Below are 22,136 nucleotides of genomic sequence, written 5' to 3'. Positions count from 1 at the left end.
CATCACCTCTGCCCAGCCTGTTTAAGGCCAGGGATCAGTGAGGAAACTGGCCAGAAGTCATGGATACTTCCCTCCTCAGCATCTCTGCCCAGCCAGAGTTCAGAGGACAGGCCAGCCAAAGCCATGGCAAAGGATTTCTCTGCATCACCTCTGCCCAGCCTGTTTAAGGCCAGGGATCAGTGAGGAAACTGGCTGGAAGTTATGGAAACTTCCCTTCTCAACATCGCTGCTCAGTCCATTTGGGGCCAGAGTACAGGGGACAGGCCAGCCAAAAGCCATGGCAAGGGTTTTCTCTGCATCACCTCTGCACAGCCTGAAACAGGGCCAATGTCAGGGAGTCAAGCCAGCCAGAAGACACAGGATAAAGGTGAGTACCAGGGGCCCTCTCTCTCTAGCCACCATATAACCGTTGCCAGATCTAATGCCCTCGCTCGGGGCAGGCATGGCCATGAAGCCTCTGCCATGGCCATTGCAGGCACTATGCCTAGCATAAGGTTTGGGACTCTGCCAGGAGGGCAGATGGGGACATAAACCCTTGGTCTCCCTCTTCCTTCCCTTCTCTGGCCCCAATAGCACCCAGGACCCGAACAGGTGTGGGGGATCCTTTTGCAGATTGCGAAGCACATGGTGGTGTTGCCAGGGCTCCTGCACTTTCATTTTGAATTCTTATAATGTGATGGTGTGTAAGGAGGCAGAGGACTCCTCTTCTATGTTGTACAGCCGCAGGGCTGTAAAGGAAGCTAGACTTGGCCCACCAGGAGCTGAAGCTTCCAACTCTAAAATGGTCTTTTTTGGCTGCCACAGACCATCCCACAATAAAGCACAATATGTCTTCATGTCCTCCACAGAGAGAGCATGGCCTCTGCCACTCACTTCTATACAGAGGCTGGAGGGGCATCTATCGGGTATTCTATGATTGAGAGTTCCTGCATGGCAGAATGGGGTTGGACTGGATGTCCCTTGGGGTCTCTTCCAACCCAAAGATACTATGAGAGAACACATGGATATTAATCCTCCTGTGTTCCCTCCCAAAAATTACAACAAAAAGGGTTAAACCACTTGTGGATATCATGGGTGGAGAGTTCCCTTCACCCCCAATTGTGTTTGGCTGCCCCAAACTATGCCACTCTTGAGAGAGCAGCTTGAGTGTTTGGCCTCTCCTTTCCATCAGAGATTATCCTTCTCAGGATACAGACATACCTCAGGTAAGTGGGGGGTCATGTCCCACAGCAGCCCCTCTGCCCTTCCCAGCTACCTATGCAAGTGGGAAGGGAGTTGAGGACCAAGCTGGCTTCTATCATGCAGCCAGGTTACTGTAAAGCCTGCCTGAGATTGAAAGGGCTAAGCTTCTAAACCCCAGCTTGAAGTTGGGGCTGTCTCAATCATAAATAAAACAAAGTGCCCTGTGAGTATCAGGGCTACACTACAGGCCATATGCAGCTATCTACCCATGATTAGCAATGGTCTTCAGTCACTGCTAACTTAAGAGCAGTTTCCTCAGTGCTTTTAATAAGCCACTGCCCAGGCAGCCTCCCTTGATGGGGCAAATAAAGGAGGGGAGAGCCCCCACATCAACAGGGCTGTGGGCTCAGATTTACAAGAGATACTGGTTAACTTTTTCTGGTGTTCATTTTATTACTGTTAGCCCATGAAGTTTCAGTTGTGCTGTTTCTGCTCACCCCCCCTCTCCTTTTTCCAGGCCAGAGAAGATGCCTGGAAACTAATTCAACAAGGGAAGGGGCTAGCCATAAGCCAACATGATGATTTTTCTTCCTTCCTCATGGCCCTCCATCTCTGTCTCCATTGGGGCCAGAGCCCCTTTTGCTTTTGCTGGAACAGCCTAAGACATAAGATGAGCACATGGTTCTACCTCCTTTGTGCAAACTGTTATCAGCCATAGCACTTCTCATTAAGAGCATAAGCTTTAACAATTCAGATTCATTTAAATGCTAATAGACAGGGTGACTCAAGCAAGGAGAAGGCCTCTGGTCACTCAGCAGACCTCTAATGCTTACATGCATTGAGGATCTTTGGTAAAACATCTCATATGAGGTGATAGATATATTGGATTAAGGTGACCAACCAAGCTCCACTTTATTGTCATAAGGGTTATGTTCCTGTTATAAAACACAGGGAACCTCAGTCAGCTAGCCTCAGGAGAGGTGGCTTCCCTTGCCTTCCCTTCTTTCTTGGAGAGATGTCTGTTAAAGGGAAGAAACTAAAAAAATACAGTTTCTTCCATGAGATGTTTCTCACTAATACAGGGGGTTAAGAAAAACTCAAAAACAAACAGACCAACAGACTCCTCTCCATGGGGGGAGAAACCCCCCCCCTTCCTCCATGAGTGTTTTAAAACAATATGTAGTCAGTTTTTTCGGCTAAGAGGTTGCTTCAAATCCCATTCAGACATCCTACAGAGCCCTGAGGAGTCTGCCACAAAGACCACAATTGCCTCTTACCTTGTCTAGATAGTTACATTTTAAATAAGAATGCCTGCTGATGGGCTTGCCATTCAACTGCTCCCTGCCCTGGATAGGCCTATTGTAACAAGGTCTATCTTGCATATGATGAATTGGGCTCAAGGCCATGAAGGTTCATGCTGCCAATCTCTTTCTTTTAGTGGTCTCAGGAAGCTACAAAATTCCTTTGCATATTGTTGGGCATGCTTTGATTGTGATTTCCTGCATGGCAGGGGGTTGGACTTGATGGTCCTTGTGGTCTCATCCAACTCCATGATTCTATGGTTTTATGGTTATAAGGTTAGCTGCTGTGTGGGTGAGTGTCTTATCCCTGTCTGGGTTTCATGCCAAGGTCTGGCCCAAACAACACCATTGTCCACTGCCTTCTGAGACTGGGAAAATGGACTTCCCAGTGCCTATGCCTTGTTTTTCTGCTAGCACAGCTTGTAATATATATATATATATATATATATATATTCCAAAAAACAAACGAACTGTGATTTTACTATTTTATACAGGAGACTCCGTTTTACTATGCCATTATATTTTCTGTGACTTCAACTTCCATGGATCTGGTATCCATGCAAAGCCCTGAATCCAACTCCAGTACATATCGAGGGCCCACTATACTATTTAAAATTTAGGTTTGTGTTCCTTTGACAGATCCTTTTTGTGGAGAAGATTCTCTCCTCGAAATTAGATACCAGAGGGCTATCCTTGCCAAGCCCCCTGTTCCCATTTCGTGATTCCTTAATCAGCAGTTCATTTAGCCGCGAGACCCCTCAGCCTTCATACAGGTTGATGATAGCCTGCTACATGGAGTTGGGGTGATTTTTGAAGCCTCTAGACTAGTTCATCCTCAGATGAAATCAGACTTAATTCTGACCACATGCCCTGTTAACACAGAGTGCCTCCACGCTTCTACATGGACTCACCAATGTCTGCGAGATAAAGGTTAATCCAGTGTCTTCTTTGCCTAACCATGGGATTAGTCTTATTTTACACAGGTTCACAGATGTTCCAGTAAAGAACTGCACATTGTTTTAAATTTTAATTGGAGGTCAGACATTAACATTCCTCTTTCAGAGTGCTAAGTCTTAATTGCTACAAGTGAAATCACCTTAATATCACCTTCATTGCTATAACCAGTTGACAAGGTGATCAGAGATAGGCTGGAAGCTGCCCTAGGTCCAGATTAGATCAGGTTCTATTCTGATTGATCTCATAATCCACCGCTTAGACAAGTTCTCATCAACTGCTTCAGGTTTTCAGTGGCTGACCTGCTATAGTCCATCCAAGATGACATTAAGAAGGGACTTGACTCAACATGGTTATAAGGCAGGTGTCTGCCATCACGTAAGTTCTGCTCCATATGAGAGCAGCTAGAATGGAGGCCATCCTCACATTAAGAGGATGTTGAGGGGAGTTTCCAACAGGGCCAGCCCACCAGACATCGTTTTCCAGCTTGGGGTGTGAACATGGTCTTAAAGGCGCTGATGGTTGGGCCGATCAAGTCCCTTTGGGAGGCCTTCCTCAAACACCTCTCCCTCAAGGTCATCTTCCTCACGGCCATTACCTCCGCCAGGCGGGTGTCAGAGCTGGGGCCCTGTCGGTACGTATGACTTGTATATTTTAGGCTGGTCTCAGTGTGCCTTCGTCCAGATCCTACCTTCATGCCTAGGGTCAACTCAGCCTTTCAGGTGTCACAGGACATTCTCCTGCCTTCATTCTGCCCCAGTCCTAAGAAGGACTTGGAAAGGACCTGGCACACGTTGGCTGTGCGCAGAGCCCTCAAAATCTACATCAAGAGGACTTCAACCTTAAGGTCATCTGAGATGTTCTTTTCCTTTTGCCTGGGCTCTTTGGGGTACAGGATACCAGTCTCGACTCTGAGTAGGTGATTCAGGTCTTGTATTCAAGAGAGCTACCGAACTCTTGATCTCTCTCCACCCGAGGGGTTGATGGCGCACTCAACCAGGAGTGCATCTACTTCTGCGGCCTTGACCACTAGCGCCTCCCTGTCAGATATTTGCAGGGCGGCCACATGGAAGTCACCTTCGACCTTCATAAGACATTACAAACTGGACGTGTCTCAGTCCGCAGAGGCGTCATTTGAAAGGAGGTTCCTCCAACAGATTGTATCGCGGGCCACAGTATTCTAGCAGCACCTCCCTCCCAGTTCGAGAGGGCTTGTGTAAATCCCAGATTACAGGAGGACAGGACCCTCTCTGCTGGGAAAAGGAACGTTGGATACTTACCGTGACACGTTCATTTCCTGCAGAGAAGGGTCCTGGCATCCTGCCCACCCGGGTGCTGCCTGCGGCCTCCGACCCTACTTGCCTGTTGGTGGACCTGCCTTGTTCTTCTTCTTGTTGCTGGATTGGTTTTTCTGAGTTCTTGTTTGTTCTTGGACTAGTTTTTTCTAAGGTGTTCTAGTTAACCCTTAGCTGATGTTACTAAAGTTCAGTTCCTTGATTACCTTACTAGTCGCTTGGCTTGTTATTGACTGAGGCTCAGGGGGGCTAGCTCCTCCCTATATAGGGGCCGGTCTTTTGTTTATAGTCCCTGCCTACAGGAGCAAGTAGGAGGAGCTAAACCCAGATTACAGGATGCCAGGACCCTTCTCTGCAGGAAATGAACGTGTCACGGTAAGTACCCAACGTTCCTTTCTAAAAGGGATTTTTTTTTTACTACATTTCTCAGAATCCTTCAGCCAGCTTGACCTGGGGTAGTCCAAGAAAGTAATTTTCCCAAGCTCTGCAGGGAGAATATGGCTCCCAATTGAAAATGGTGGTCTTGGTCCATATTGTAACATAGGCACTCTGTTTCTCTAACTAGTCCAAGAGGGGAAAGTGTGTGATCCTTTATGCTCCACCAGTGGCTGCTGGGGGCCTGGGCCAGACAACTGTGTCACCTGCCACAACTACAGCCGTGAAGGAATCTGTGTTGGCTCCTGTAACTTCTATGAGGGGTAAGAATAATCCCCCCACGGGGCAGTCTTCCTCTGCTCCCCATTCCATCCTGGCCCCAGTTTTGTAGCATCTCTTCTCACACTATTTTCTACCTGTAGGGATGTTCGAGAGTTTTCAGATGGTGGTGCTTGCTTCTCCTGCCATCCACAGTGCCAGAAGATAGAAGGAGGCCTCACCTGCAATGGTTTGGTACAGTATTGTTACATATTTCTGGTTTATGTGAGAGGATGTTTATGTATAAATATCAAATTTGTGTTTGTTTAAATTGTGCATCTACACTCCACCTTTTCAGATACACGATGCAGTTCTTAGTACTGAAGACAATTTAAAAGTGCTGCCATGTGTAGAATCATGGAGCTGGAAAAGACCTCAAGGCCCATCCAGTCCAACCCCCTGCCATGCAGAAATACACAATCAAAACACCCTCGACAGATGGCCATCCAACTTCTGTTTAAAGCTAAACAATTTTCCTGAACTAATGCAGCCTTTTCTGAAGGCCAAGAAATAAGAGGTTCCATTAACCTTCTCTCAAAGGTTCTTGTTTCTTAGTAGTAAGGTAGTAGTAGGTAGGGATGTAGTAGTTAAAACCTTGCTCCCTGTTGGACCTTCATATCCTGGGGCCAAATCCAGTCCTCTTAGAGCCCCAGTCCAACCCTTTGAGAGTCCTCAGATGGCTGCTCCTTCTGCCACAAAACCATCTTTACATGGTTTTCTAGCTTCTAATGGGGTTTCCCCCCATTCTAAAAAGCTGAAATATCCATCCTAAGGCATCCTTTGTTAATGACAGTAAGAGCTTTAAGATTACCCAAAAAAAAAAAAAAAAGGCTGATGTTTTTGGTCCCATCCTTTTGCCTTTCCTGTCACTGGAATCAGCCCCCTCAGGGCCGCCGCCCCCCCCCCCCCCCATTAGAAAAATGAATGGTGTGTGCTGCTGTGCTGCCGTGCCCAAGCCCCATTATAATGGTGGCACTTAGTCTGGACCCCCCTCCCCCTTCCTAAAATCCTGGCTACGTCCCTGGCCCCCTGGGAACTTGTCTCAAATTGAATTTGGCTCTCTGGCTGAATGAGATTCCTCACCCTTTATGGTAGGTGATATCCTCACCCTGGCAGTGATAGAACTTGGAACCTGACTTTTTTTCAGGTGCATAGCATGGGTGGGGCTGTACCCCAGGTCTATAAGACAGTGGGGGCTACAGGGCACTGCCTGCCACCGCCCAGTCCTTGCCCTCCCATGCCTCTGCCAGAGCTGTCAGTCCCATGTACTCCTGGCACCTTCACCAAGGTGAACAGATTTTTTAAATGATGAAACAAAATGAACCTAATACTAGCTAAAAAGAGAGAGGATTTGCAACCTCATCTGAAGGCGGGGGGTGGGGGTGGAATCTTGGTGTTTACAAGTCCCTGCTGTAAAGTCTCTCTTTACCTGTTGCAAGGGGGGAGCAGCAATCAGTGACAGTTGACCAGGTCTGAAACAGAAAGAATAAATGGAAGCCAACCCAGGAGTGGCAACAGTCCAGGAGAATTCTAAGGCCCATCTTTCAATTGCAAATGCTTGGATGGCAATACATTTTGGGTCAGTTCTAGTCAACCCTCCCCATTAGTTACGAAAGTGCCAAAGCTCCACCATACAAGGCAGGTTTTTTTATTGTGGTGATGTAGGGTTTTGTTGGTGAAACTTGGGGTTGGGAAATATATTGCTGCTCCAATTTTTCTGGGACCACAGTTTCCATAATGTCTCACCATGGATTACATGGCCTAGGGTTGATAGGAGTGGTATACCAAAAACATCTGAAGGGTCACTGTTGTCCTCCCCTGGTTTACGGTGTAATTGCATAAGAAGGGAAGTCACTTGGAACTGCTAAACTCACATTCACAGGGGCCTACACAGTTTTACATAGCTTGAAGCACAGTGTGGAGCTCCTCTAGAGACTTTTATTTTCAGCAGCTGACACAGCCATCACCAACAACCAATAGTCAGATAGGATTGTAATGCAATTGTCCTCTGCTCAGGGAATTGCCTTGCTTGCTTGAACCATTGCAGTCTGAGTGCCTCATTCAAGTACTGTCTGGGGCCTTTTCCTTCCTCAATTACCTGTGCCATGGAGTGTCATGCTGTCCCCAATGAAAGTCATTTCCCCCCCCCCCCCCCCCCAGGGTGCCGATGCCTGCACAATTTGTGCCAACTACAAGGATGGACCACACTGTGTGGAAAGCTGTCCCAAGGATATCCAAGGGGAGAAAGGGCTCATCTTCAAGTACCCTGATGCCAACAAGGAGTGCTGGCCATGCCATGAGAACTGCACACATGGGTAAGTGTGGCATGGGAGTGTTATGCAATAATAGCCATGCTGTTTTTAGAATGCTCTCTCCAGTCCATTGTCCTGAGCTGTTTTGCAAGTGACTAATGTAACAAGGAATAATTAGGTGCCTTTCATATCTCCAAAGAATTATCAGAGAAGAAGGGAGAAAGTATGTGAAAAAGAACCAATGGTATATGGACAAGAACACCAGAAAAATCATTCCTGTTCCCGCCCAAACTGAAGGCTTCTAAATCACTGCTTGGTGACTTAAATGATGGTGTAATAGTAGGCTCTCTAAGTGGAATTGGACCCCTAGCTTTGAAATGTTACCTTTTTGAACTACAACTCTCAGATTTCTCCAGCCACTATAGGCAAAGGATGCTGAGGAACCAACATGAGGACATACCTTGGGGAAGGTTTTTTTTTTGGGGGGGGGACTGTAGTTTCCACACTTTGCCTAGGAGATTCTGGGAACTGAGGTCTAAAATGGCAAATATTTCAAGCTTTATATGGAAAATCATCACGGAGAACTCTTTCACCAAGGTTCTTGGATGCAGCTAGCATTAATGCGATTCAAGCCATAAATACAGTGCGCCCTTGCCCTTTGCGGAAGGTCTGGAACGGATCCCCCGCATAAGGCAAGGCCTCATTATATTTATCGCTTGAATCGCAGTAATGCTGGCTGCATCCAAGAACCCAAGGACCCCTTCACCTAAGGCAAATAGCGCATGCATGTTGTGCAGTGCGGTGCACACATCATTGTAAGGGGCGCCCGCATCTGATGCAGGCGCACTGTATTCTGTTTCTCTTATTTCAAGTGGCCCTTAAGAGAATCAATGAAGTCCAGCTTTGGTGAAGAAATAGGATTAACCTTAAAGGCTAACACATTTTATTTGATAAAAGGTTTTGCGGGCTACAGCCAACCAATGCCAGATAAAGCACGTTTGTCCTTAAGGTGAAAGAATGAGAGAAGACAATGTCCGCATGGTATGCGATAGTCAAAAACCTATTTTTAAAAGCTCAGTGTGTCTCAGTTTTATTACCAATTGGCCTTCTTTAGGGCCTATTCAATCCTCAGAAATTTCTGGAGTTGAAGTCTGTACTCTCTGGACATTTGATTATTAAAAGAAAGTCCATAAGGTGCCACAGGACTTGACTGTTCCTGCTGCAATAGATGCCTCTCCCCTTGACCTCAGATACGTTTTATGTCCTAAGCAGCTTCATTTCCAGTGTCTTTTGGAACCTAGATAGCATAATCTTAAATATTTGAAATCATGCCTCTCACCCTCTGTCATAATGGCTGCTAATACGGGCAGAGGACACATGCCTTCATTTTCTATGTGCTGCTGAGGGAGGCAGACATATAACCTGGGATGTGTGGCTCTTACTTTTCTTCACTCTGGTTTGCTACAGGTGCTGGTTTGTAAAACACATCTTGGATTCTCTGTCTCCCAGTCTAGATTAATCATTTGGTTCTGTTTTTTGTAGGTGTTACGGCCCACAGATTGAAGACTGTTTCATGGAGGAATTGCCTGTTGTCAGGTATCTGTCAGGATCCTGCTAATTGGATGGACTGGAGGAAGGAGAGCTCAGGCAAAAGCAAGCTGCTACACCCTCTCCTAGACTGTACATTTCCTTGTTAATAACTTTTCATCTTGACCCCACTGTGATGTTGCTTGGCCACACATATACCCATTTCCATTTGTGAAGTGTTGTAGGGTAAATATAAATACCCTAAAGGCACCAGATCCCATCTAATCTTGAAAGCTAAGCAGGGTCACCCCCGGTTGGTACTTGGATGAAGTGTCAACAAATGCCAGTTATAGTAGGCTATATTTCAGAGGACAGAACTGGCAAAACCTCCTTTGAGTATTCCTTGCCTAAAAAACCCTATGAAACCCATACATCAACAGGTGACTTGAGGGTACACACACATATGTAAGAACATGACCTCTTCTCTCTACTGTGCTCCTCCCTGCATCCCACATCTTATTGCTTACTTCACTTTATTGCTTTATTGCATCTTAAAGTTCAGGCTGATCTGAAAATAGTTCTCCATAGATTTGGAGAGAAAGCCCTCAAATTAACAATTTGCTTCACTCAATACAGGCTTGAAAGGGCCATTCCTCTTATCCCATTCCCACTTCTCATTTTTCTTTCATTGATGATTGCACCCAAGACTCTACTCTCCCACCAGTGCCAGTTTGCCTTGAGACCTTTGTGGGCGGCATGAAGGGAGGGCAGGGCCACTGCAGGCCCATGCCTGTTGCCGGAGGGAGTGGATCACGGCACTTTGATCTCCTTCCCTTCCTGCTCGTTTTCTCCTTTAGAAAGTGGGAGAAGGTTCTTCCCACTGCCATGTGAAAGTTCATTTCTCACTCCCTCTTCTAATTCTTTTGGTGGAACTAGGACTAAGAATATCCTGGATGAGCAAAGGTTCAGGACAGGTTGCAATCTGAGTAGGAGTACTTGCATTTGTAGGTTGTACTTCTGTTTGCTTATCAGTGCATTTTGATAATGCCAGGGTTTTTGTGTGTGTGCTGAGAACTAATTGTGGTTATCAATATCATGCACCAAGAAAAAAAAGACATTCTGCCACCTATATGAATTAGGAAAGTAATGGTTAGTGATGTTGTTGTTGTGTGCCTTCAAGTTGTTTCTGGAGATTATCAGATGGAGGGGACAAACGATGGGAGCAAAGCGGATTGCGCTAATCCTTATCGTGTGATGACATGAAAGAGTATCACACACGTTACACTTATCCAGTCATTATCCCATCAATGAAGTGGAATTGTCCTGTCACTTTTGAATAATGGAAACTTCTGTTAATGAAAAATGACAGGACAATTCCACTTCACTGACAGGATAGTTATGGGATAAGTGCAACGTTGTTTGATAATCTCCACTGACATACGGCAACTGTAAGGTGAACCTATCATAGGGTTTTCTTGGCAAGGTTGGTTCAGAGGAATGTTGCCATTGCCTTTCCCTGAGGCAATGGTCCAAGGGTTGCCATAATTGTCCACTATTACCAGGGACAAAATGTGGAACAAATTCAAGACCAAACTGTAGGACAACTGCAGGACAAAACTTAGCCCAAAATGTTGGACATTTAAGAAAAAGGGAGGACCTAGACTCAGGTGGGAATCAAACTGGTCTCCAGAGTGATTGCCTAATACTCAAACCTCTATGTGACATTGGTTCTCAATAGATTAGTGCATGTATCCTATTTAAGATTGTTTAAAGTTTTTCATGTGTCTTACTCTTAATTGTCCTTTTAATAGGCTGATAAGCTATATTTCCAAGTGCACAGTAAGCCCATGTTCTGATATTTGCCCAGTTATTCTGGATTTCTTAGTCATGAATGGGGAAAGGAACAATGGAAAGTAGGGAAAGTGCCTCCATCTCACCTGTGAAAATGTTACCCTGTCTCTGACCCATCTGAGATTTCTTATTTGCATTTGTGCTTCATTGTAACCATGATAGTTAGCAGCATTTTCCCCCTATTAAATACAGCTGGAGTGCATGAGTGGCTGAAGCCTCTCTAGCCTTGCTACCCATTTAACTTCTTGTGCTGCACTTGTATAGAATTGTGTCTTTTACAGTCCCAACTAACAGACTGGTGTTTGTTTGCATCCTAGTAAAGCCTCCACACTGATTGCTGTCATGGTTGTGGGAGGCCTCTTTGTCTTCTGCTCCTGTGTCTTGCTCACCTTCCTGTACTGCCGTGGCAAGAAGATTCAGAAGAAGCGGGCCATGCGTAGATATCTGGAGAGGGGGGAGGTAAGACCGTACTGCTGTGCCATACCATAGATGAAAGAAACTGGGCTTGTTGGAATACTCACCAGATGCCTGACCATCCAAGGGAATAATGCGGCCTGAGGCAGAAATAATGTTGAGACCCTCCAGCTACCAAATAGATCATCTGCATCTACTGTGCTCAAGCAAGCAAAATGGCAGAAGGCCACACAGGAGTTGTGGACAGAGGCTGATTTGTGGAGCCCCAGGCCAAATTTCCTTGGACATGTCTGGTCTAATTTTTAGACTAGATTTTTGTCAAATGTAGACAAGGCAGGCGGTGGACTAACTTGCCCCTGTTAGAGTCTGATCCCAGTCTGTTTCCAGTGAAGCTCACTGCTGTCTTGTACTAACTCACTGAGATAAAACCTCAAGGAATGCAATGGGGTTTAATTCAGAGTAAATAAATTTAAGATTGCACTGTGCATGAAGGTTAACTGGAAATAAAATATCTGGAACACCATATTACAAGAAAATAAAATGATGCTTCATAGTAGTTAACATTATCACTTCATTGAGGCTGTTGGGATTTGAAAGGCTGCTATAAAAAACAGGAATAGTGCAACTAATTATGAACTCTGTGGAAAAGTGAGAATAACTGTGGTCCTTGCAGACATGTGCAGACATGGGAACACAGATTAACATTGCTGCATGCTCAGTGAGAAAGAGAGGAACTCTAAATTATGATACCCTTGTCAAACAGGGTATCTGGAAAACTATGGGTTAAAGCAGAGGTAGATAACTGTAGCAAAAGCCAATTTGTGGCAAATGTATATTTTTGTTTGCTTTTCCTGCATTCTTAATTGATTTTCAGTTAATTTGTCAGGCTTAGAGGTGGTTCTAGTTTGGGTGGGGTTGGGTGGTTTAAAGGTAAACCTCTCATTAGGAGTACTCATTCATCAGTTGGGGACATTTATTTACCATGCCCATTTTAAAAACTTTGCTGGGGGGGGGGGGGCAGGGCCTTTGAAGGTGTTGGGGGAACTTGAAGGGGCTGCAAAAATGGTTGGAGACTTCATGCAGTCTATGGGCCACACTATCCTCATTCTGGATTAAAGTTCCTTTCTTTCTCTCTCTCCAATACACATTTCTTCCTGTAGAGTTTTGAGCCCTTGGATCCCAGTGAGAAAGCCAATAAAGTCCTGGCCCGAATCTTCAAAGAGACAGAATTAAAGAAACTGAAAGTTATAGGATCGGGAGTCTTTGGAACAGTGCACAAAGTAAGTCTGAGAGTGGGAAGAAAAAGAGGTTCTGCTCAGTTTTGATCCTCTTGAACAGGAGGGTAGAGAAGGGCTAGGAGCAATAGTGTGATACTACAGTGGGCCTTTCCCTTATGTGGGGGATCTGTTCCGGACCCCCCCCCCATAAGGAGAATTCTGCATATGCTCGAGCCCCATTCAAAAGAGGCACACGCGCCATTACCTCTTCCGGGGTGCACCAAGCCTTCTTCTGGTGCAGTTCTTAGTGTATACTGAAAGCTGCATATGACGCAGTCGCACTGTACTATGGAGAAGATTTCTAGACCTGTACATCTATCATAGGTGGATGTGGGACTGGGAGACTGATGAAATGGAAGGGATTGGACAAGATGGTTTTTATAGTCCTTTCTGAACTTATGAATTTTCTGAAACAAAGAAAGCCAGTTTCTGCAAACTGAGGAGCCAGATCCTGCCCAGCTAAGTTACTTGGTGACAGACACTTTGGTATTTTGTGCAGGTCAGAGGTTGTGCTTCATGCACTATTGATGGCCACTTATGATTCTGCAGCTTCTTCAGACCTTTGTGATAACATAGAGATCTTTAGCATAACCTTTCTTTTTGTTCTGGGAAGCTTGCCTGCCTGGAATCCTGGCTTTGAGCCATTTACTACTCTGTCTTTGAAATGGCCTAAAGAGAAGGGCTAGCTAGGACTGCCAGTTCCTGTATGGTTTGTGGAGGGGCTACAGAAGAGTCAGAGTGGCGGACCAGATATGGCCCATAAGCCACCAGCTATCTATCACAGCTTTGTGTCTAGGAGGAATATTTTTCCTTAAAGTAACCTCCTTTCTTTGTCTTTTGTGAAGTGGAGAATTCCCTTTCCCAGCAGCTAGGAAACGTAAGTGGGAGAGATTGTACCCACACAGGGGTAGGATGGATGTGTGGATGGATCTCTAATTGTAGGTGCAAAGTAACAGCACTAGAATTTGCTCCTACCTCGATAAGAGAAGAAGAGTCCTGGGTAGTTATGATAACTAACACTTCCTCAGAGGTTACTGTTTTGTCATTGTTCCTCATTTCAAGAATATGGGTGATCTCTGGTTTCCTTTCCCTTCAGGGTGTCTGGATTCCAGAAGGAGATTCCCTCAAGATTCCTGTGAGCATCAAAGTTATCCAGGATCCAAGTGGTCGGCAGACATTTCATGCTGTCACTGATGTAAGTGTTGCAGACATCTTATAGGAAGGGAAATGGAACTGGCCTCCTAGGGTCCTGTGTCATTTCAAGTCATTTATTAAACACACAACCTTTGCTATCTCATGATTATGCCTGTAGCCACAATGAAGAATATATCCTACTTGATGTGAACCATGGGGCCAAAGCAGCTCTGACATTGGAGATGCATGATTTGGTCTTCCAGCATCTTTTTCTATCTTTTAAAAAGAATACTTTCAGAATAGGGCAGTAATATGAATCAGGGCCATTGTACTGTGGTTGTATGTGTGATTTTCGCACCATTCTAAATTCCTCCCCACAATTTACTTGTAGCTGTGAAGGAGAAAAAAGGTAGCTACTCTGCAGATACCTAACATTCCCCTTCTTCTGGTGGTCAAGAAATTGGTAATGGGAAAGGGCAGGAGGAGGATTTAAATTGGGATAAGTGCAGGTGGAAAGGGGTAATCCCATTTCATTGGTATTGATTGCTTTTCACATTTTTGAAGGGAATCTAGTTACAGAGGTGCCATGGCTTAATGGGATCTATACACCGCATGGATTTCTGAAGATATGTCTAGTCTGGCCCTGGGATTCTTTTCAGTCTTTTAGCAATTGAATTCCACATCTCACAGTAAACTAAAGCATCTTGGTGAAGGCTAAATTAGGCACACAATCTATGTGTAATTCAGAGCTGGAAAATATTTTTAGTTGATTTGTTACCCCTAATACACTAACATTTTCAATTATCAATATATTTTACATATATATATATATATATATATATATATATACAGGGTTTCCAAAAATTATCTTTATAATTTCAGTTATACATAGAAATGAAATTGCAAAGATAATTTTTGGAAACCCCACATTAACTTTTTAATTAATTAATTTTTATTTACTTTATGTACAGTATAGTGTAACTAACGTGGAACCTTGGGGTTATCTGGCCCTTTTAACAATTTTAAATTATTTTTTAAAAGCAATGGTTTCACAATGTTTTAAAATTAACAAAGTAATTTATTAAAGATTTAGTCAAACATTGATCAGAATAGAGACTGCAGTCAAGAGATAACAAGAAGACTAGGAATGGGATGGGCAGTGATGAAAGAACTAGACAAGGTATTAAACAGCAAAGATATACAATTGAGCACTAAAGTTAGAATTGCCCAGCCATTGTATTCCCCACCACTATGTATAGATGTGAGAGCTTGACAGTGAAAAAAATAAATAAAAAGAAAATCAACCCATTGAAATATGGTGCTGGAGGTGAGTGCTAAGGATACTGTGGACAGATAAAAAGATAAACAGATGAGTCCTTGAATAGATCAAGCCTGAAATACTGCTGAAAGCCAAGATAATCAAATTGAGTCTGTCATACTTTGGCCACATCATGAGAAGGCACAACTCACTGGAAAAGACACTAATGCTAGGAAAGATTGAGAGTAGTAGAAAGAGAGGAAGACTGTACGTCAGAAGGATAGACTCAGGGAGATCACAGGCAAGACTCTACAAGACTTAAGCAGAGCAGTGGAGGACAGGAAGTCTTGGAGGTGTCTCATCCACAGGATCACCATGAGTTAACAACAAATTGTCACATTAATGCTGTTACTAACACCTCCAAGGCTCTGGTTTGATTTAAAGATCAGATCAACCATGAGGTGAATAAGACATTTCAATGAATAGCAGGTTCGGTGCACAATTTAGCATGGCAAACTTTGGCAGAGCATGCCCTCCATCTGTTATTAGAGCAAAAGCACCTTCAAGGTGATTCCAGGCATGTGCTTTGCAAGCAAGCTTGCCAGCTGATTTCTGTTGGTATGGTTCTGCTCAAGATCAATTGTTCTTAGAGCCAGCAGGCAAGGTCCAAGCCTGATGAACTCTTGGAAACCTTTTGCTGGCACAACTAAAGGAATATGTTCACTACTAATCTTAGACAGTACAAAAATACTGAGCCCCATAGGACTAGTATTCCAGTTGGCTCATATCCTGTGCTCAAAAACACTCTATAATTTTTCTTGATGCTCATCCAGTTCCTTCCTGTGCATTCAATACTGAATTTTGCCCTGATGATATGATTATTTGTTTCTTTACAGCACATGTTGGCAATAGGTAGCCTGGATCATGCGTATATTGTTCGTCTCCTGGGTATTTGTACTGGCACCCAGCTGCAACTTGTCACCCAGCTCCTGCCGTTGGGCTCACTGCTGGAGTATGTCCGGAAAAACAAGGATGCCATTGGTCCCCAGCTAATGCTCAACTGGTGTGTGCAGATTGCCAAGGTAAGGATGGGCTTCACAGAGTAATAATAGAATTCCTCATTAACAGTCCTTTCCCACAGCAATTAAGTCTGGATATCATCTGTCCCAAATAATTGTTTGAGGGAAAGATGGCTTTACACCCATCTTGCACTTGTTCCTGTTCTTTTTGAGAATGTCAGTGTAACATATTCAGAATATTCAGGGAACAATTCCAATATTTAATGAAGACAAAAATGTGTTGGCTGAATCCAGAACATATAATTGGACAATGAACACTTGTCATTTGTTGGACTGAATCCAAGAGGTGCAATGGGGATTGCATGGCTCCTCTTCCCATTGTAGCACTTTCCATTCCACCCCACTACAGAAGCTGTTTCTGAAGACTAAGGTACTCTCTGCAAAGACATGGAATGGGTATCAGGGGCCTCAGCAGAGCAGAGAAATTTGCCAGCACTGGGCAGAGTGCTGCCTGATGAGAACACATGACACTTTTGGATCCAAGCCAGTTTGGTTTCGTTACCTCAAATTAATTCCCTGCTATACATTTCCCAGAGAGAACTTTTGAAAATATTAACAGCACAGTATACCTACAGCACTGACTCTTTTCAGCCCATAGAAATTAAATACACACCCCATACAGGACACATCACTAGGTCAGTAGGAATATGAGGGGATGGGGAGGAGGAAGACGTGAAGCAGGACTTCTGGTGTTTGCTCAGAGTGGCCAACAGATGGCTGGGCACTGGAATGGCAGCTGGTGTCTGGTATCAGCATCCAAGCCAAATCATTAAGTTAAGCAATTAGCTAAGGGATGATATATATTGTATAATTAAAACCGATCTACTTATGCAATATTTGTATGACTGCTTTTTGGAGGGGGGCATGTATACACACACAAACACATACATATATAGACAGAGAGGGGGGGAGAGAGAGTCATACTTCCATATCCATAGATACTGCATCCATGGAATCCACTATCCATAGCGCATATATATATATATATATATATATATATATATATATATATTCAAATTCCAAAAAGCAAACCATGATTTTGCCATTTTATATTTGGGACACCATTTTACTGTCCCACTATGTATAATGGAATGAGCATCCATGGATTTTGGTATTCTTGAGAGGGTCTGGAACCAAACCCTAGTGGATATCAAGGGCCCATCTTCTAACACCACCCAGATATCACTGTTAAAACAAGTCTACCACAGTGACAGAGAGAAAGTAGTTCTAGATCAACTGGTACATCCCTGGGTGATCTACAACAGACTAGCAAAGCTTTTTGCCTCCCAACTTGTTGATCGATAGCAACTTCAAAAGCCCGCTCCTCTGCTCTAAATTACAGTCCTGCAGTGAAAAACACTTTGGATAATCAGGAGGACTATGGAAGGACTATGAGCTGCATTAAATTCTGCTACTCAAAATCAATTTCCAAGCTCAAAATTCTATAATTGTAAGTGTGTGTGTGGCTGTAAAGGGAGCCAGCACAGTCTAGTAGTTTGAATGTTGGACTAAAACTGTGGGAGACCAGGGTTAGAAACCCACTGGGTGGTTGTGGACAAATCTCTCATCTTAGCAGGAAGGCCACAGTAAACTTCCTCTGAATAAATCATACATAGAAAACCTTATGATAGGGTCATCATAAGCCAGAGTTGGCTTGAATACATGTAAGAAATACATTCCTGAAAAAATATATATATAAAAAGAAAACAATTATTTTACCATTACAAATGCAACTAAATAATCCTACTAAAACTACTACAGTTAGATTTTTTTTAAATTGAGAGATCAGAGTCCTACTGTGTATTAGTTGTATGTCTTTTTTCTTTCCTTCCTTCACTCCTTTTTTCTCCCTTTCCTTTTTCCTTTCTCTTTCATTTCTTTTCTTCCCTCTTCCATTTTATCTTTGATTGTATATTATTTTTATTGTAAATTAGATTGTTTGTGTTAAAAATGAATAAAAATTAATGTACAAATAGGCATTGGTTGATATACACAGTTACGCAAGTGTATTATTCCAGATTTCTCTCTCAGTTCATGTGAGTAAGTGATCCACTGTTGCAGGCCTAGTCTACTCATCATGTGTTTCTCCTTGATACTGTTTCAGAATTTTCTACAGTTTGCTAAATTTCTTTGGCAAATGGAAAGGGGTTCCCTGGCAATGTAGGATGATCTCCACTCAGCCAAATACTATAAAATATATTTGAGTTAAATCTCATCTCTTTTGTGAAGTCAAAGGCTTTCATGGTCATCATCCGTAGTTTTTTGTGAGTTTTCAGGCTAAGTGGCCATGTTCTGGAAGAATTTATTCCTGACGTTTCACCTGATTCACAGATGCAAGAGGAACGTCAGAAATAAATTCTTCCAGAATACAGCCACATAGTCTGAAAAACCCACAAAAAAACTACTAATCTCTTTTTCTTATGTCCTTGCCCAGTACAACCATAACTCTGCCACTGGAGGTAGTCTCTACCAATGTAGGATACCCACCTGTTTCAGGGTTGTCCATCTCTTTGAGTGGGGGTAAGGTGGAGGTATGGGATTGTTTCTCAGTGAAATTCATGATTTTCATTATGATGAGAAGGATCTCTGTCGGTGGACTTTGTCTAGAGTATTGCTCTTGTTAATTAGATGTTCAAAGTCAAAACAAGACCAGATGTCCCAAACTTTGCAGTATATTCATTCATCTGTTCCTCGTTTTTGTTTAGGGCATGTACTACCTGGAGGAGCATCGCATGGTCCATCGCAATCTTGCTGCCCGTAATGTTTTGGTTAAATCCCCGAGCCAGGTACAAGTGGCAGATTTTGGCATTGCTGATTTGCTCTATCCAGATGACAAGAAATACTTCTACAATGAGATAAAGGTAAGCACTCATCTGCGAGAGAGTACAGAATGCACTATGCTTGTATCCTCTTCTCTAAAATGTTCCTGGGAAGATGTTATTGTTTAATTTTTGGAAACAGAGTCTGTAATATGTTCAGAATGAGAGATTCCAGAATATAGAGATGGAAACCCACATGGGTGAGAAAAAGAAAATCTAAAAGGAAGGTCTGGAAGAAAACTCTTGGTACTTGAAGGTTTAACAGGAGATGGGAGATGATGTGAAGACTGCTTCTGCAGGAGATTATGCCCACCATTTTGGACAAGTAAAGCTTTTGAGATGTAAAGTTTTAGTTCAAGACTCCCAAGGAAAATTAATCAGAGTTCAGATTTTTTTGCAGCATTGATGTATGTGTGGCCTCAGCTTCTGAATTTTTCTTCCTGGCTTGTATTTTTCAGACACCAATAAAATGGATGGCTTTGGAAAGCATACATTTTGGAAAATATACACACCAAAGTGATGTATGGAGTTATGGTACGTGTCACATACAAGTCAACCCTTACTGTGGCTGCCTCTAAAGATTTCTCAATCATTGTCATCACAGCAAGTTTCCAAACCAAAACAAATTCTGCTATAACTTGTTCAGTTGTATGTAAGACTCAGTTTGTGTCCCAGTGTACAGTTTTGCCTCAACCCAAAAACAGGGGTGTGGGGTGTGGGAGAGAGAGAAGGGATTGAATAGCCATTGATAGTGTTGTTCTCTATGAAGTTGTCTAATCCCCTTTTAAAACTCTCCAGGTTGGTAGCCATCATTATGGTGGTCAGTGAATTCCACCATTTGACCAGGTGCTGAGTGAAGAAGTACTTCCTATCATGTGTCCTGAATCTCCCACTACTCAGTTTAATTGCATAATCCTAGGTTCTAGTAATATGAAAGAGAGAAGAAAAATGTATCCCTCTCCACTTTTTCAACACTATTCGTAACTTTATACCCCTTTGTTGTATACTGTTCCTTCTCCGTTAGTCACTTTTTAAAAAACTAAGCTAAAACATCCTAAGTGTTCTATGCCCTCAATATATGCTTTAAGGTCCCTAGTGAACAAATCAAGCAAAAAAGGCAAAGGACTGCTCTAAAGACTCTTAGCAACAACAGTAAACACAGGGGATGTTAAAGACTGCCTGTTCTTTGCATAGGGGAAAGCAAGACCTATGCTTTGTAATTTGCATCCTGTATGCAAACAAGGTCAGTTCTGATTAGTACTTGGATGGGAGACCACCAAGGAACTCCAGGTGCTGTAGGCTATATTCCAGAGAAGGAACTGGTAGAACCACCTTTGAGGATTTCTTGCTTAAGAAAACCCTATCAAATTCATGGGGTCACCATAAGTCAACAGGTTACTTGAAGGTGTGTACGCACACAATCATGCATCAAGATATGCAATGGAAGTAAAGATAAGTTTGTACACATGCCCTTGGCAACTCTCCATCTCTCCCAGCCAAGGCTCTTCTGTCCTTTTTGTGAGTCCTAGATATTAGCCTAGGCACACCTCATGTTTACTGAACAATGGCTTCCCATGAGGGGGAGAAGTTCCTAGGAACGTATTAGGGGCCCTTTCATACTAAGCAATTATAGCACTATGATTCCACCCTAAATGCCATGGCTACTTCCAGTGGAATCCTGGGGTTTGTAGTTTGGTCAGAAGTACCAGAGAAACTCCTTGACTGAGAATTCTATGTACCCCTCCCTCAACTGCAAATCCCAGGATTCCACAGGATGCAGCGATGGCAGTTAAAGTGGATCAAGAGTGCTATAATTGTGTACTGTGAAAGAGCGCTTCGTTACTCCCAAGCCTGCCTACCAGGCAGTCCAGCACATTATAGAGGTCAAACAGACTTTCTGTTTCCACCTAATATGAGGAGCCTAACAATGCTTAACTGTTGTATTCAGTGATAGCAGACACTGTTGGACTGGACCAAGCATTCAGGAAACCCTGATCATGATATTGCACATTGGGAATGAAATTGCTCCTTTCTCCTACCACAGCTTGGTATCCAATTCTTCATTTCTTACTCTGTCTCCTGTAGGGAGAGGGTAGAACAGGATGGACCATGTGATGGACCATGCAATGCTGGAAATTTCCACTTCTGCTTAACTTTTGTAGTCCAGCAGTTGTTGGGACTGGTCCTGTCAATACCCCTCAGTACAACTACTCTCTTGTACCTGGGCCACATGTACCCATATCCTTATACTGAGCCCACTGTGTAGCCACAGTGTGGAAGTAACTACTATAGGTCCATGTCATTACTCCCCTTTCCCATAAACACTGTTATGACTGTTACAGCGCACCCACATCATATGCAGGCGTGCCTTATGCGGCTTGAGCATATGCACTCAAGCTGTGGGGCGCACGCGGGGCGGAGGGGGCGGTGCGTCCCATTCAATTGAATGGGCGCGCGCGCCCATTGCACCCTGCGTGCCGCCACGCCGCCATGCACAAGCCCCATTGTTTACAATGGGTCTTGAGCATAGGTGGAATTTGCCTTATGCGGCGGGATCCGGAACAGATCCCCGCGTAAGGTGAGGGCCCACTGTACTTTACTATGTGACTTATGCATCTGAGGAAGTAGACTGAAGTCTACAAAATCTCATGCTACCAGCTCCTTTTTTTCTGCTACTCTTCAAGGTGCTACAAGATCCCTTTACTATTGTAACTTTTAATGAAGGATACCTTCACTCCATTTGTAGTGTAACTGTAACTTTTAGATGGGTTTTTATAGTTAAGATTTTACTAAAGGGTGGCAGAAGATGACCTGGTTCATAGTCATGTACTCTTGTGGATGTTGAGGCAAAGATGAGCATATTTTGTAGAACAGGTCAATGGCTTATATCATTAAGATGGTTCTTCTAGAAAACACTTAACTATACCTTACTTTAATTAATTGTACTTATTTGATGCAGATGTATAACAGGTTTTGGGAAGCCCTGAAACTGTCAACTGTAACATATTGCTTTTAAATAATACCTTCCTAAACTCTCCCTGTACCTCTGTTTCTATACAAGCACCACTGTCTTGTATAGTGCACTTATTTATTTACATTT

The 22,136-nt window shown here is 43.5% G+C and overlaps 1 protein-coding gene across 1 annotated transcript in view; it reads left to right on the top strand.

Moving 5' to 3' along the window:
* ERBB3 (erb-b2 receptor tyrosine kinase 3) overlaps positions 1-22,136 on the top strand; it is a 126,640-nt gene that overhangs the window by 86,314 nt on the left and 18,190 nt on the right. The window contains 10 exon segments of the mRNA XM_042454853.1: positions 5,298-5,430; positions 5,530-5,620; positions 7,586-7,740; positions 9,220-9,273; positions 11,373-11,514; positions 12,630-12,749; positions 13,843-13,941; positions 16,035-16,220; positions 18,923-19,078; positions 19,495-19,570. Coding sequence (XP_042310787.1) covers positions 5,298-5,430; positions 5,530-5,620; positions 7,586-7,740; positions 9,220-9,273; positions 11,373-11,514; positions 12,630-12,749; positions 13,843-13,941; positions 16,035-16,220; positions 18,923-19,078; positions 19,495-19,570 — 1,212 coding nt within the window.

Source organism: Sceloporus undulatus, chromosome 2 (assembly GCF_019175285.1).
Source record: "Sceloporus undulatus isolate JIND9_A2432 ecotype Alabama chromosome 2, SceUnd_v1.1, whole genome shotgun sequence".
NCBI lineage: Eukaryota > Metazoa > Chordata > Lepidosauria > Squamata > Phrynosomatidae > Sceloporus > Sceloporus undulatus.
This window is presented reverse-complemented; position numbering and strand designations above follow the sequence as displayed.